At 41.1% G+C, this 17,167-nt stretch overlaps 2 protein-coding genes across 3 annotated transcripts in view; one reads left to right on the top strand and one right to left on the bottom strand.

Annotated features, from left to right (window-relative positions):
- Positions 1–2,250: 2,250 nt before the first annotated feature.
- On the top strand, positions 2,251–11,406 carry TAT (tyrosine aminotransferase). Its single transcript, XM_017640852.3, has 12 exons — positions 2,251–2,398; positions 3,014–3,257; positions 3,411–3,515; positions 5,223–5,290; positions 6,136–6,294; positions 6,491–6,629; positions 7,051–7,103; positions 7,881–8,033; positions 8,625–8,753; positions 9,062–9,145; positions 9,846–9,944; positions 10,370–11,406. The coding sequence occupies exons 2-12, from the start codon at positions 3,026–3,028 to the stop codon at positions 10,508–10,510; spliced, it is 1,362 nt and encodes a 453-aa protein (XP_017496341.1). The 5' UTR covers positions 2,251–2,398; positions 3,014–3,025; the 3' UTR covers positions 10,511–11,406.
- CHST4 (carbohydrate sulfotransferase 4) overlaps positions 11,068–17,167 on the bottom strand; it is a 30,359-nt gene continuing 24,259 nt past the window's right edge. The window contains exons 2-3 of one of the 2 annotated variants that reach the window (XR_012126677.1): positions 12,031–13,554; positions 11,068–11,850 (exon numbers count right to left, since the gene is read on the bottom strand). The gene's annotated coding sequence lies outside the window, so the exon portion shown is untranslated. Of the gene's footprint in view, positions 13,555–17,167 lie in introns of both variants that reach the window. The other variant, XR_012126675.1, reaches the window with a different exon arrangement.

Below are 17,167 nucleotides of genomic sequence, written 5' to 3' on the forward strand. Positions count from 1 at the left end.
TATCACTTCCAAATGATAAAAACTAGACCCCACATCGGGTCCGACAACAGGCTAGTCAATAAATCATGATACTTCTCTATGATGGAATGTTTTCCATGGGAAAATATTCATGATGTCATTTCAAAATGCACGAGGCAAAAACTAAGAGAATTGAAAACATATGTTCACATAAAAACTTGTATACAAGTGTTCATAGCAGCGTTATTTGTAATAATCAAAAGGCGGAAACAGCCCAAACGTCCATCAGCTGGTGAATGGATAAACCACTGTGGTCTATCATGCAACAGAATTTTGTTCAACCACAAAAAGGAATGAAATATCGATACATGCCACAACATGGGTGAATCTTGAAACCGTTTTTGCTGAGTGAAAGATATCAGACACGAAAGGCCACCTATTGTATGATTCCATTTATATGAAATGTCCAGACTAGGCAAATCCATAGAGACAGAAAGTAGATGTATGGTTTCCGGGGCTTGGGGGAGGGAAATAGGTGGTGGCTCCTTAATGGGGATGGGGTGTCTCTCTGGAGTGATGAAAATGTGCGATTAGATGGGGGTGATGGTTAAACAAGGTTGTGAGTGTACTAAAAAAATCCCTGCATCTTGCACTTGGAGACGGTATAGATGGTGACTTTTTTATGTGAATTTTATCTCCATTTAAAAAATATGTATATAGGACAGGATCCCAACTTGGTGGGGAAAATAAGACTAATGTGTTAAGAGCAGTGGTGGGGCTATAAATGCTTTTAATTTTTTCTGATTGTCTCCAGCACACATAAATTATATTTCAAGTGGGGGTGGTGGTGGAATAAAAGCATTAAGAAAAGAATGGTCTTCTCTCTTGGCAAAATCTATGTGCTTTAGGAACAGTACCATGTTCTCACTCTGTTGGCAACTATCAGAGGGTAGCGCTATTCAGCCTATGAAGTGCACTGCTATGTATGCATGTTTAATGGAATTTAATGAAACAAACAAGCCGTTTGACTTTTGCCATAGGGTGTCAAATAGCAGAACTGGCTCAAGCCTTTCCTTTTCTGTCTTTGGTTGTTGTATGCACAGGGCTGTGCATTCGCCTTTTGAAACAGAGCAGCCCTGGCTGTCTAACTCAGGCTCAGGACCTCTGGCCTCAGAACTGACATTCTCTTTGATCCAACTGGCTTTCCGCCCTTGCCTGGGGCTTTTGCTGTTCCACAGACAAGGGGAGGTGATGAAGCCTTGCTTTGCTAGAATGGGGAAGAGAAGGCATTAGGTAAATTCTCCAAAGCACGAAGAGATGGGAGACCCAGAAAAATCAAAAGTTATTCAACCCCTCTGGAGACTTGAATCACCAAAAAGTAAATGGAGAAGAAGGAAATTATGTAACAACTCTTTGTCTCCCGATAAATAAACAGACAGGATCTGAGCTATGGGGTCACCGGGGCTTCTCTTAACCCTTGAGTGGGTGGTGGTTTCCATAGGCTCACCGCCAGGCTGAGATCCCTGCTGTATTGGCTACGTGAGGTTGTTTAGATCTCTTCCGACATCCTGTTCTTCCAGTAAGTCCACGGCAGGTAAATCAAAGAGAATTCACAGTATGAGGGTAAAATTGCCCAGGTGCCAGTGGCTTTTTCTGTACTCTTCAGATATTTGTTGAGTGGACCTTAATTTACTTCAACTGCCAGTTTCTTCTGCGTGCAATAGAACTTTGTAGAAGTCCACGAAGTGTTCCCGCCTTAGCATAAACATGTTGGCAAAGAAATTGGAAGGCATAATCCCATCTGCATTTTGAAAAATCTATAAAAGTATGTATCCGTGTATCATCTAGGTATCTGACATCTACTCACCTACCTACTTACCTACCTATCATCTATCTATCTTGGTGAATGGATAGAAATGGCCAAATCATTGCCACTGCCCACCCCCAGGAGTGAGAATGCAATGTCCAGAGAGCAAGGTGCAAAAAAGGCTTCTCGCTTTTTTACTTCACCCATTTCTGTACTGTTAACATTGTGATATGTTGCTCTGTAGCAAAAAAGACTGAGCAAAAATTACCAACTGTAGTCATAACTACATCTCTGACAGTCCCTCTCAGATATCTCCGAAAATGCTCAGAAAGAGTTAACACAGAGAATCCCAGATATTTGAAGTAAGGACAAATTCCTGACTTGGGGGTGGAGGTAGAGGTGGGGTTAGAGGTGAGAAGCAGCAAAAAAGTGAGGAGGGGAGGAAAGAGGAGGGCTGGCTGTCCGGGCCTCAGGCTGGCCAATAGCACAAACGGTCCAGGCCCAACGCCCATTTGGGGAGACTATTTCAGGGGTCAGGAATTGCATCTGAGTCCACTGACACTGTCACCATCAAAGAACTAAGAGAGCTTCCAGGTGCAGCTACTCGAAGGCTGCTTCTCCTCTACTTGGAAGGTAAAATCTGAAGCCTCAGCTAATCTGGGGGTTAGTGATTGGGCTGTATGCTGTTTTCTTTGTTGTTTATTCACTGTTTTATGCACAGGGCAGTAATTACAATGCTTATGGGCTAGAGCTTTATTTCTACTAATGATCATATGAATACTAAATTTCTGCCAATGTGGAATGGTTCTTCCTAGTTCTTTGCAGAGGACAAGACACAGTCTGTTGAAGTGTTAGGGATTCTCTGTCTTGACAAGGTTGTGCATAGAAAGAAGGGTACACATGTGCTGTGATTGTGTAAAGGTTTTTGTGTCATTTCCCCTCCGTTTCCCTGAGGGCACAGTTAAACTTCTACAGGGATTGTGGTTACAAATAGCAAATCTCACTGTAGGTAACTTCAACAGAGCACTCTGCTAACATTGTAGAATGGGTTCTTGCTTGATTTCCCATCTCAGCCAAAGGCTTAACATTCTCATTCATAACAAAGCTACGTTACATGAGAGAGCAGCAAAACAAAGGAGTTTGGAAAGAGACATCCAGAGAAATCCCCCTGATATTTAGGTCCGAATATGGCCCCTGGGTTGGTGCTCTGTTCTTAGTGTCACGGGGACCTCCTTCTTTTTTCCACAGGCCTCACTAGGGATGGACCCATACGTGATTCAGATGAAAGGCAACAACCTTCCCTCAGTTCTGGATGTGCACGTGAACATCAGTGGGAGAAGCTCCGTGCTGGGAAAAATGAGGGGCAGGAAGGCCAGATGGTCTGTGAGGCCCTCGGACATGTCCAACAAAACTTTCAATCCCATCCGGGCCATCGTGGACACCATGAAGGTGAAGCCAAACCCAAACAAAACCATAATTGCTCTGTCGATTGGTGAGTTGGGGAGACTCGGTGGAGGGGCCGTCCTGTTCCCTTTTGCCCCATCCTCACGGGCTGGCTGGGGAAGATGGAAATGGAGGGTGATTCTGAGCACTGGGTGTGGGAGAGTAACCTCTTGGGGCTCTTTTTTTTCCCTTCCATAAAAAGGGGACCCTACTGTGTTTGGAAACCTGCCTACAGACCCTGAAGTTACACAAGCAGTGAAAGATGCCCTGGACTCGGGGAAGTACAATGGCTATGCCCCTTCCATTGGTAAGCTCCTCCTGAGGCTCTGTCTGGTGGCTACCAAATATTTAGTGTTCTTCTAACAGGAATGAATTTCCCAGCAGTTCTCCTTACTGTCCTGATGCATAGCTCCTAAGGAGAGGCTAAAATAAAATGTCCATTTGGATTTGGGGAAAGGGGTCGCAAATGCTTAAACATAAGCCATCAAGATCCAGCTTCTCCCCTGGTTTCCTTTGGCAAAATGGCCCCTCCCTCCTGGCCCCATCCCATACTCATTTCTCAAATAATGCTTCTATCCTCCCACTGCCAATTCTAATAAGAAGGCCTTGAGTGTAACTGCAGCTGCTTGTTTACTGAGCCCTCTAAATCCCAAATTACTTACATAATTTAATTTATGTAAATAGCTCCTTGGCTTTATTTCTCCTCTGCACACTGAAAGCATATTTTAATTATGGTCCTGACCACATGCAAAGGTAGTAATTGTTTCAGATTAAAGAGGTAAAAACAAGCAAACGAACAAAAAACCCAAGAACGACAAATAATGAGCTGTGCTACTGAAGCAGGTTTCTGATAGAAATTATTCTTATTTAGGTTTATCTCTCTCCATCTATTAAACATTTCTACCCTAAACATTGGGGTAAAAAAGAAATTATTCTTATTTAGGTTTATCTCTCTCCATGTATTAAACATTTCTACCCTAAACATTGGGGTAAAAGAAGTGATTTGTTGACTTTGTTTCAGTGTTTCACATTTTCCCCCCTGTGCATACGTGCCGTAGAAACATATTCTTAATGCAGAATAAAAATCCAGTTTCATGCTAAAAGAGAATTTTAAAGGATATTTCAAAAAAGTTCTCAGAGATATGATTTTTAGGTTGATTATTCATATTTCTATGTCATAAAGTTGCATACAACAAAAATCGAAACAAAGTTAAATCAAAAGTTAGGTTCAAGTTTATATGACGTTTTTGTCTGAAATATCAGGGAACTGATTCAACCTGAAAAGCTAAAGCCAAGTGTCTGACAAATAATTAAAAGGATATGAACATTTCATGCCAAAAGAAATACAGAGAATAATATATTTCTAGGGAAATGCTTTTCCTTTTTTAAGGAAAATTAAGGAAGTGATAATTTATATAATTTCAGAATACCCATCTCTACTATTAAGTTAAGCATTAATGAAGTATTGTATTTGGCCTTTCTAACTGAAGACAATCATTTTGGAAAGCATTTTTGCAAAACATGATAACTGGCATTATACTATCTATACTTCAAGCTTGAAAGCCAACATTTGGAAAATATTGTACAAGAATATAATTTAAAAGAAAAACAGCTGTATAAAAACACTTACTAGGTATATTATGTAATATAAAAAACTTAAAGGACCCAATGTATTAAACGTATGGATTCCAACATTTCAAAAAACACAGTCCCTGGAAGGGATTTACAGATTACCTAATCCTGTGGTTTATGGAGAATAAAACATAATCACAGTAGCTTAGGTGGTACAGAGTATTTTATAGTTTGGGGAGCTTTCCTTGTTATTTATACATTTGTGCTTATTATAAAATTGTAAAATATAAAGTTGATCTCCTTTGTCTGCAGTGGTTGAGCCCTAAACTGAATAATGTGCCCTGAGCAGGAGCAGAAGGTAGCCCGGAGCCCTGTTGACCCAGCATAGCTGTCAGTTGCAGGATGAAAAATCCCAGCTTCCTCCTTCCACCCTTTCTTTCAGGCTACCTATCCAGTCGGGAGGAAGTCGCTTCTTATTATCACTGTCCTGAGGCGCCCCTGGAAGCTAAGGTGAGCCTTAGACAAGGTACCAGCTCTGAAGCAATGCTGGGCAAACTACATACATCTTTTTCCTTGCTTCTGTTTCACAAGGAATAAAGGTTTCAGGATGAACAAAAGCTGCGGATAATTTCCCTTTAACAGTCTGAGAACTTATGTAACAAGGCCACTGATCGGTGATTTTATTTAATGTCATTATGGTATGATAGCAATATTGCATGCAACATAGTTGTGTCCTGTCTCAAAGAGGCACAGAGAACTCAGAGGTCACCCTATATTTGGTGCTCTGTGAAAGACCATTGAAAAACAATAATTCATAAGCACTTATATTATTAACATTTTTAATTTTACCAATAGGATCTTTTTTTCATTTGTAGCTACCCTCATTCACCTTAAGGCCACTCTGCTGCAGGTATTGAGGTCTCGTGGCACACTGAATTGAGGGCAGTGCCAAGTTTAAATGTCAGCCTCCCCTCTACTGTCGTCTGTGTGGGGTCCACATGTCTTAACATAAGAGGTGCCTTTCATATTATTTCAGAGAAGAGACAGGCTTCAAATCTCAGGTCAAAAGTAAATAAATAACCAGATGAAAAAGTCCAAGGTCATGATGATCTCTCATGGGAGACCGCTGAGTCACAGCCAACTTGTCCTTTTTCAAATGATTTGCTTATTTCTTTTATGTTGTCCACATTTCCAACAACATTTACATGTAGACATATATAAACATGTTCACTTCTTTAGTTTTGGCTTAGTGCAGTCCCTATTAGTTTACTTAGAACTTGCTCCCATCTGACAATCTCTTTTCTCCTGCTGCCGTTGGAAGCCCTAACTAAATGAACATTTTATTTTCTTCACAGGATGTCATTCTGACGAGTGGCTGCAGTCAGGCTATTGAACTTTGTTTAGCTGTATTGGCCAACCCAGGGCAAAATATCCTAGTTCCAAGACCCGGCTTCTCTCTCTACAGGACTTTGGCTGAATCTATGGGAATTGAAGTCAAACTCTACAATTTATTGGTAAATGACTTTTTAATTTTAGACTCTAGTGCTCAATTATGACTTGATAAAAATACACGATCATCGTCTTAGGAGAGAAAGATCTGGCAGTGGGTGGTGGAGGCCACAGACACATTTTATTATTGACACTACACCATTAAGTATTACCCCTGAATTCTTCAGAATCATCTTAGTCTCACTCTGTCTTCCTCCCCAGCCAGAGAAGTCTTGGGAAGTTGACATAAAACACCTGGAATCTCTGATTGATGAAAAGACAGCTTGTCTCATTGTCAATAATCCATCAAACCCCTGTGGGGCAGTGTTCAGTAAAAGTCACCTCCAGAAAATTCTGGCTGGTAAGTCGAGCCAACTCCACTTGCCAGGGGAGAAGATGGGGACAGAATCGTTTGGCAATTTCCTGGAATAAGAGTCCTTCCCTAAGTTCCAAGCCTAGGATGGGGGTGGAGCGCTCCACTGGGCACTCTAGTGAATACTGTGCCACTGGAATGCAATGACTTGCCTAAAAAACGGAGAAAAAGGCAACAGTTGCCTCTTCACTACTCCCATGTACGGAAGAGAGGGTTTGAGACACCCAGTTAGTAAAATGGTAAATTTAGGCTCTGCAGCCTGGGAGAGTATAAGAAGAATTTGGCATTTTTAAAGAGTAAAATGGACACACAAACATGAAATGTGAAGTACAAATAAGTCCAGGTAAATAGTAAGTGTAAAGGCAATTCATGTTAAAAATGATTTCCTCATTGTTTCTCTTATTTTCAGTGGCTGCGAGGCAATGTGTCCCCATCTTAGCTGATGAGATCTATGGAGACATGGTGAGTCTTGGGCAGAATATACCACTGCAAGCTCAGTTCCAAATAATTTCATGGGCCCTTTAGCGGTGGCATTGAGAATAATCAGAAGCAGCTCCTAATTGTTTCAGTAGAGCAAATCAGCATTATTCCTGCACTCTAGCAAGCAGATAGCTCTATGACCCCTTAGCCAGTTTTCCAAAGTCCAAAAATCTATGAAAATCTGAAGATTTTTGGAATTCATTTGGTGGAAAACCTGACTTGACCTGATAGAAAGATTATTTGTGGATTTTAAAAATTTATTTCACTTACAGATCTGTCAAGAACATAGGGAAAGGGGCAGAAATGTTAATATGCTTGATTAGGTGTGAGGCCCCCAGCAGCTCTGGGGGTGTTGTGTAATGTTATGGTGTATATGCTAATAACATTTCTACCAAACAACCCTACATTCTGCAACATATCTATACCCAGGAATTTCAGATAAGGGATTGTGGACCCATATTTTATTTTTAAATCTCTGATTCCAGCAGGCATTCAGTTCCTAGAACTGGCTTCATCAGCTTGCACACAGTACTGGACTGGGGTCAGTTTCCTCATGTTAGGCTTCCTTTAATCCAGACCAGACACCAGGTTAGTGGCTTTGTATTATCCCCTCTGAAGCCTCGTGGGATCCCAGTCATGCTTCAGTTCAGGGATGAGCCTATGAACTCGAGACTCTGTCCATAGAAAAAAGGTAGAAGGCATGGGATTTGGACAAAAGTAGGCAATAAGACAACTATAACAAGCATCTCTTTGCCTCAGGTGTTTTCAGATTCCAAATTTGAGCCTCTGGCCACCCTCAGCAACAACGTCCCCATCCTGTCCTGTGGAGGGCTGGCCAAGCGCTGGCTGGTTCCAGGCTGGAGGCTAGGCTGGATCCTCATCCATGACCGCAGAGACATTTTTGGCAATGAGGTGATGCAATGTGGTGAAATAGTATGTCTAATTGAAGAAATATGTATTTACTTTGCATGCGCAGTGATGAGGAGGGTCTTCTTTCTTGGTTTTGTTCTTTCTTGTTGGCCCTGTAGCTCTGGGTGCAAGGAAAGATGCTGGACGAAGGTGGTACTAATCATTCCTTCCCCAAACTCAGTTTGCCTGCACCTGGCTCTGTGAAGAAATTCCATCTGCCTCCAATTTTAGGGCCCCAAAAAAGGAAACAATAGCAGTAATGACACCTAATCTTGTTTGTGGGCTTACAATGTGCCAGTGCTTTAGATGCATTATTTTGATTTAATCCTCTCTCTGAGGCTAGTGTTAGTTTTACCTCCATTTTACCCTTGAGAAAAATGAGGCACAGAGAAGTTGTATAATTTTTCCAGAGTCACAGAGCAGGTACTTGGCAGAGCTGGGCTACAACCCAGGTGGTCTGACCTAAGAATGCCACTAGGCACCATCACTTCCCCAGAGATTAAAAACCTGGTAGAAAGAATGGTCAGAACAAGAATCCTCAAAGTCAGGGTGCTTAAGAAATGCTAAATAGTGTGATTGCTGGTGGACTTTTAGATCCGAGATGGGCTGGTGAAGCTGAGTCAGCGGATCCTGGGCCCCTGTACCATTGTCCAGGGAGCTCTGAAGAGCATCCTGCGCCGCACCCCGCAAGAGTTCTACCGCAACACTCTAAGCTTCCTCAAGGTAAGGGTGCAAGGGTGTGGGGGTCAGAATGCTACCAGTGGGGTCAGGAGTGATGGGTCCTCATTTCTGGAGCCATGCTCCATCATGGGGCTCCCACATCAGGGGGCGACATCACTCTGAGTAAACACCCCTACATTTCTTTCATTCCTCGCCAAAATCTTCAAGTGAGAAGGCCTTTTGTTGTTGACCCCTTCTGCAAGCACAGCAAACTTAGGTTCCCCGCCTTAGATACAGGCTCTAATTCTAATGACTTGGTTTTTCTGTCACTTAAATTTTGATCCTTGATGTCTGTCTGCTCCTTCTTATAGTCCAATGCTGATCTCTGCTACGGGGCATTGGCTGCCATCCCTGGGCTCCGGCCAATCCGCCCTCTGGGGGCCATGTACCTCATGGTAAGTATGTGAGTGAGTGGCAGGCACTTGTAAGGCAAAGGGAGGCCGTTCTGCAGGACTGACTCACGAAGAAGCCACCCATTCTGAGCTGGTCAGGTTAGGAAGTGCCTCGTTCTGAATTCTCTCACTGATGTGACTTAACCTCAGTGTTAGAAATAACTCGAAGAACTTGATTCCTCAATACAGAAAACCATTTCATGTGTAGATATGGAGAAGATAAAAGAGACAAATAAGAGGCTTTCCACACCGTTGTAGTTCCCCACTAGGAGTGATGGTAATTCCCTAGGGGTGTTTGGGAATGTCTGGGAATTTTGTTGTTTTCAGAATGAATGGGGGTGCTATTGGCATTTTGTGGGCTAGGGGTGCTAAATATCTTGCAATGGGTGGAACACTTCCATGCAATCTAGAATTGCCTGGCTCATAATGCTAATAGTGCTCTTTTTTTTTTTTTTTAAAGAAACACTGGTATTCTATTTCCAGCTTTCTTTATCAGCATCCAGGAAGGAACTCTTCAATAAAGTATTACTGTAAACATATCCACTCTTCCCTATGAAAAATTCCATGAGAACCTAAGTGCTAGAGCTCTTACCAATAGTAGAGTTCCTAGATAATTTTTAGAGCAATCCTTAATTTCTGGCAGAGGGAGCTGGCCTGTTTTCCTATCTTCTGATAAATTCACCTCTCCCTATTATTGGTATAGGTTGGAATTGAGATGGAACATTTCCCAGAGTTTGAGAACGATGTGGAATTCACGGAGCGGTTAGTTGCTGAGCAATCTGTCTACTGCCTCCCAGCGGCGGTGAGTGCTACGTTTCTCTCAGGACGTGCTCAGCAGCTTCTAGAGCCTAAGCAGCTCTAGAAGTCATGCATGCCCTGACTTCTTCAGCCCAACTTGCTCTCCTCTAACAAAGTGTATTCTTATCTGATAAGATTCAAACTGATATGTCTCAGGGCTTGTATTAAGATTAGTTTCTCCCCCATCATTATCCCATCCATACCAGGAAGAAATGCTAGGTGAAGGGAAATCAAATTTGTTCTATTAGTCCCTTTTAAGGTGAACTAATTCAGTTACTGACTTAGCACCCCAATAATGGGAACTGAGGGAATCGATGGCCCTCAGTGAATGGCACCACTGATTCTTGCTGATTAGGACCCTGGCCATCTTAGGGTGGTCCGGTACCAGATTCAGTCGCTCTTGAGAGTCACAGGCTTTTCTGTTTACAGTGCTTCGAGTACCCGAATTTCTTGCGAGTGGTGATCACAGTCCCCAAAGTGATGCTGCTGGAAGCCTGCAGCCGGATCCAGGAGTTCTGCGAGCAGCACTACCACTGCGCGGAAGGGAGCCAGGAGGAGTGTGACAAATAGGCCAGAGGTCGCTCGCCTGCGTCTGTGTCCTATCAGGGAGGGCTGGCCTGGCCCTGTTGCCCCTCAGGGAGTCAGGTGCTCCTGCCGGGAGGGGCCTCAAAAACATGTCAAGGTTCAGAATTGCTCCTGTTTTCCCCCAGCTCTATCCACATATACACTCGGAATCCCAGATTCTCCTCTCTGCTCTGCCGGAGGGACTCACTAATTCACGAATTCGCCCCCTCTCACATGTCTCCCTCCTTTTTTCTGAGACGATCAGGGGAGAAAAGCTCATCAGAAAGCCTTAGATACATGAAAATCAAAAGTTCAGGATGAGAGAAACAAAAGATTGAGAGAACTTGTGCCTCTAACCATTTCCCCATCCTGGAAGTAAAAACACACTCTCCCCCGTTAAGTCTGAAGCCCAGCTCTGTTACTGCCTCACTTCAGGTATACCTCGCTTTATGCAATAGAGCTAAAACAAAAGAAGTATTTCGTTAATTATGTTCTAAATGTGTTAGAAAAATTTGCTAATTTGAAGATCCCTTACAGAAATCTTTCCGCTGATTTCTTTTGTAAAGAATTATTGATCATAAAGGTAACTGATCACCTTTCTAAATTTAGATATGTGTGTATCAGGCTATTTTAAAATGATCACAGATCTGTACTAAAAAAAGGAAGAATCAAAGGATCTTCCAAAAATACAGCCATGTAAGGACCAGAAATAGCCTCACTTGTCCTTGTTATGGAATCATATTACTTTTGCTGTAACACTGATATTGATTTATTGATATATATATTATATCTTTTCATATGTTTTCTAAGAAACATTTATATTGACAAAATATTTTGCCAAGGGCATAAATTATTGTTTTTCTTTCTTTTTTTTAAAAAAATAAATTTTACTAAGTATGTTCTCCTGTGGCGGTTTTTTTCCTCTCTGGGGAATTTCTATCCCCAGGTACTGCTCATTGCTCAGTCTGTTTGATGCATTACCCACTAGCTTTCATTTCTTTGTAGATGTACTGACATTTAGAGTTACTTAAGAAATACTATTCCTAAAATATTTTATTTGGGAGCTCAATTTCTGGCTTACTACTTACAAAAAAGGCAAATTAAGAAGCGTAATCTTCATACTTTCAACTTTGTGGATCCCCAGTGTCCGGTCCCAAATTCCCACTCTTGTCTGGATCCACTAAGCACTCACTGGGGACTAAAGGTGAACTGGTTCAGTTGACCCAGGGAATAACAAGAGTCCGGAATTTCCTCTCAGAATAGCTTTTTGTCTGCAAATCCTCTTAGGCACAAGTGTCTAATTTTTTCCTCACAACTTCCGTTAGAGGAGGAAGCCTGAAGTTATCCTGTGAGGTTGGGAGGAGAAATATACCATAATCAGTCTGGAGATGCCGCACTAAGGGAAGTTTTCCTTATCTAGAAGAGGAACTTCAGGTCTCAACCCCGCCAGTCACACCCGATTCATTTCCTTTACAAAAATAAACATCAAGTGTCCCCATTTACCGATCTCACACGCTAAAATTTACCTTTCAATTTTCTTCAGCAAGTCCAAAAGGGATATACAATGATTAAGGCGATAGAGATTTGTTTCCCATATACCACCGTTGCTTATTTTCCGAAAATGACTGGCTTCTCTTTTCCCGTACCCCGCCCTGCCCAAAGATCTCTGTACAGAAAAAAAAAAAAGAGGAAGTACTTGCTGGTTTACACAAGACGTTTTTCTCTTCGAGTTCATTATCATTCTATTCAGCTTTACTCAATTCGACTCAGATTTATTAAATTTCCTAATTTCCCTGGTGTCTACATTTTGATAAAGGAGTCACACATTCAGACATTTAAAAAATAATACATGCCCATGGGACAAAGTTCAAAAGATGTTTAAAAAAAAAACCCAAACACTCCTCAGGCCCGCCCTTCAGCCACCCAAGTCTCTTCTCCCCTAAACTGGTCACAGCCGTTGTTGCCAATTCATTATTCGGGAGTATTGTGTTCATGTAACCGTGTGTGCATGAATTTTTTCCCCATTTTTCTTTCTTTTATTCAAAGTAACTGGTACTCCATTTTACAATTCAGTTTCCTATGTAAATCGAAGGAGGGGTGACATTTTTGAGGTATCACGTCCCTGGTGTTTCTTAAAAAAAACAAAAAAAAAGCCCAATTGGGGCTGCTTCAAACACGATTAAGATTCCCCGAGAGACGGCAGCCGCATAAGAGATGGTGGCGTCGGGGTGTCTCCGAGCAGAACAGAACACGAAAAAGGAAGGAGACACGGGCTTTCAGCTGGAATTCGCCCTCCTTTGCGCAAGCAGCGCCTACGGGCACTCCACGAGTGCCACAGGCAGGGGCCCCCAAGCGACCGGCTCCCGCCGCGGCCGTAGGGACCCATTGCCGGGCTCGGGGGAGGAGCAGCTCGAGGCTGCGCGGGCGCGGGCGCCGTCACGTGACGCGGCACGGGGCAGGGCGCAGGCGCGAAACGTGAGCGGTCCGCGCGGATGTGTTTTTTCTCAGGAGTTTGGGTTTTGTCTAATCTTCCAGCCTTACTTGGACTCGCGCCCTGTCCAGATCGAGGGATTCTCTTCCTCCTTTACCCCTTATTTGGGCCACATCTGGCGGGAGGCTTCCAGGAAGTCGGCGGATCATCCGTATAGGTATTGTAAACACCTGTCGATCTTCTCTCACCTCAGGCCCAGGCCCAACATACTGACCCGAGTACCTGCATTACTGTGTTCGGGTCAGTACTCAGCCAGAAAAATGAACCGCTTACGCTCCACATAACGCCGCACATTACCACTACACAGGAAGGGGGATTAAAAAATACGTATATATACCCTAAAGGTTGAATTATGCATCCGTTGGAGAAAAACTGAGTTCTGGGTACATCTTACTCATTTAAATTTAGAACATTTTGCGTATATTCACAAAAGTTTCATATGGTGTCACAGAACCCGCACATCTGGCTCAAAGTGTTGCACAGCACTTCCCGAAGAAGCCGTCACTGGGTCGCTCTGACGTTCCAGGTGAGGTACGTTATGTAGGAGGTGATGCCATTTCTGCAGAAAAAACAGCAGGAGTAGCACGCCTTAATTTTTGTCAGTGTTTCAAGCACAGAACATAATTCTTGCTCCTTGAGACATTTACTCATTTGATAACAAATGCAGAGTGGTACATTAGGAAGCTCAAAGTATATTACGCCCCATTAAAAAAAATAAAGCCACAGGAGTTGGCAGCCCATGTACTAAAACTGCAACAATGCACAAAACATGAGCATGGCACTAGCAATCCAAATTAAACAGTACATTAAGAGGATTATTCCCCATGGTCAAGTGGGATTTATTCCTGTAATGGGAGAATATTCAATATAAGAAAAAAATCAATGCAATACATCACAATAACAAAATGAAAGACAGAAACAACATGATCATCTCAATTGGTGCAGACAAAGCATTTGACAAGATTCAACACCCCTTCATGATAAAAACACTCAAACTGGAAATAGAAGCTACGTCACCATTAAAAAGGCCATCTATGAAAAATCCATAGCTAACATCATACTCAAGGGTGAAAGACTGAAACAGTTTCCAAGGATACCACTCTCCTTTTATTAAACATAGTTTTGGAAGTCCTAGCCAGAGCAAATAGGTAGGAAAAAAAAATGAGGAAGAATTAAAACCATCTCTATTCTTAGATGACATAATCTTATACGTAGAAAACCCTAATTCCATTAAAAACTCCTAGAACTAATGACCGAATTCAGCAAAGTTGCAGGATACAAAATCAACACTGAAAATCAGTTGTGTTTATATGCATTAACAATGGACAATCTGAAAAGAACATTAAGAAAACAATTTCATTTACAGTAGCATCAAAAAGAGTAAAATACTTGGGAGTAAACCTAGTCAAGGAGGTGAAGGGTGAAAAGATGCTGAACATGACTAAGCAGCAGAGAAATGCAAATCAAAACCATAATGAGATACCACCCCATAGCCATTAGGGTAACTGCTATATATAAAAAAAGAAAAGAACAAGTGTTGGAGAGGACGTGGAGGAACTGGAACCCTTGTGCACTGTTGGTGAGCATGTAAAATGGTTCAGTCACTATGGAAAACAGTATGGCAATTCCTCAAAAAATTAAAAATTGAACTACTATATGATCCAGCAGTACTATTTCTGGGTAGATATCCAAAAGAACTAAAAGCAGGGTCTCAAAGAGATAGGTGTACAGCTATCTTGCTCATGGCAGCATTATTCACAATAGCCAAGAAATGGAAGCAACTCTAATGTTCCATTGATGGATGAATGAATAAACAAAGTTTGGTGTGTATATACAGTGGAACACTATTAATGGAACACTTAAAAAGGAAGGAAATGCTATAAGCTGGATGAACCTTGAGGATATTAAGTGAAATAAGGCAGTCACCAAATGACAAATAGTGTATGATTCCACTTATATGACCCACTTATATGAGTTGGTTAAATTTATAGAAACAGAAAGCAGAATGGTGGTTCCCAGGAGTTGCGGGGAGGAGGGAAGAGGGACCTGTTATTTAGTTGGTATAGAGATTCAGTTTTGCATGATGAAAAAGTTCTGGAGTTTAGTTTCACAACAGTTTGTGTATACTGAACTGTACACTTAAAAATGGTTAAGATGGTAAATTTTATGTTTTCCTTTTATTCAATAAAAAAGTAGATCCTAAGAGTTCTCATCACAGGGGGAAAAAATTTATGGAGTCTATATGAGGTGATGGATACTAACTAAACTTATTATGCTAATCATTTCACAATGTAGGTAAGTCAAGGCAGTATGCTGTACACCTTAAACTTACACAGTTCTGTATGTCCATTATGTTAACTGGGGACATAAAGTTTTATGTCCCCAAAATGAAAGCTTTATGAAAGCAAGCAATTTTTTATGTGTGTCTGTTTTATTTTCTTCTATATGCTCAGTGCCCAGAACAGCCTGTGGCACATGATAGGCACTCAATGCATGTTGGATGAGTGAGTGAATTAGAAAATACTAGTGTATTATCATTACTCTTTATCTTCTTGTTAAGTAACTACTTAAGGAGATTCTAAGGTTAACTGAAGATATTACAAGTATTGAAAGAAGACTCAGAGACAAAGACATTTAGAAAGTTTACTGTCACATAGGTGTAAGGAAATAGTCAATATAGTCAATAAGCACTTGAAAATTTGCTCAAAATATTTAGCCTTTAGGAAAATGCAAATCAAAAATCACAATGGGATATCACTTCACACCTACTATGCTGGCTGTCATAAAAAAAACAGACAATAACAAGTGTTGACAAAGACCTGGAGAAATTGGAATGTTCTTACAACGCTGGTAGGAATGTAAAATGATTTAGCCACTTTGGAAAACAGTTAGGTAGTTTCCCAAAAAGTTAAACATATAGTTACCGTAAGACCCATCAATTCCATTCCTAAAGAAATAAAAATTTGTGTCCATATAAAACTTCTACAAGAATGTCCATAGCATTATTATTCCTAACAGCATCATCCAAAAAATGTAAACAACCAATGTCCATAAGCTGATGAATGGATCAATAAAATGTGATATATCCATTCCATGGAATATTGTTTGGCAGTAAAAAGGAATGAACTACTGATGCATGCTGCAATATAGATGAACGTTGAAAACATTGTGCTAAGTGCAAGAAGCCAGACACAAAAGATGATGTTTTGTGTGATTCCATTTTTATACAATTGGCAAATTCATAGAGACAGAAAACAAATTAATGGTTGCCTAGAGTTGATGGTGAGGCTGTATGTAGGTGGGGGGTTGGGATGGATAGTGACTGCTTACGGTACAGGGTTTCTTTTTGGGGTGAAGAAAATCACATAAAATTGTATCAATGGTTACACACTGAATATACTAAAAACCATTGAATTGTACATTTAAATGGGTAAATTACATAACATGTCAATTGTATCTCAATAATACTTTTTTTAAAGGTATGAAGGAGTCAGACCAGTTCAAGGATTTGGGCATTTAAGTGAAGCTCAAGTTTTTAAAAGAAAGGTAAGAAGCCTGTGAAATTACTAGTTTGATTTATTGGTTCATGGTGGAAAACAGGAACTGTTTCTCAGTTAACCATATCCACAAGATTGTGACATTATTTTAGATGTTAGCACTCTCAGAGTTAAGAATAACACCATTTTTTATTACAGTGTCCACATTTGTAGGAATTACTTAGTTTTTAACTTTTTCTTGGGGCCTGGAACTAGATGGGGTGACGTCATCATTGTTGATTCATCTCAGTGCTCAGAGTGCTTATTTTTCCTGATTCTGGCATTTTAGAATGGAAGCAGGGCAAAGCATCAGTTGGGCTCCCACGCTTGGAAGAATAAGAAATTTCTAGAAAAACATCTGGGATATTTCTGTAAATAGCATAATTAGCTTGTATACTACACTAATGCTTTTTGAACTTTTTTGTTAACATGTTCTCTAAAATAATTTTGAATTCTGACTATGACTATTTTAAACATATATAAAATAGAAACAATGGTATAAATAACACCCATATACCCACCACCCATTATCAAGATTTTGCCATATTTTTTCTTAACCTCCTTTCTCTTGTTTTCTTTGTTGAAGGATTATAAGGCAAATCCTAGGCACATGTCATTTCCCATCATACACCTCAG

This window comes from Manis javanica, chromosome 17 (assembly GCF_040802235.1).
Source record: "Manis javanica isolate MJ-LG chromosome 17, MJ_LKY, whole genome shotgun sequence".
Lineage (NCBI taxonomy): Eukaryota > Metazoa > Chordata > Mammalia > Pholidota > Manidae > Manis > Manis javanica.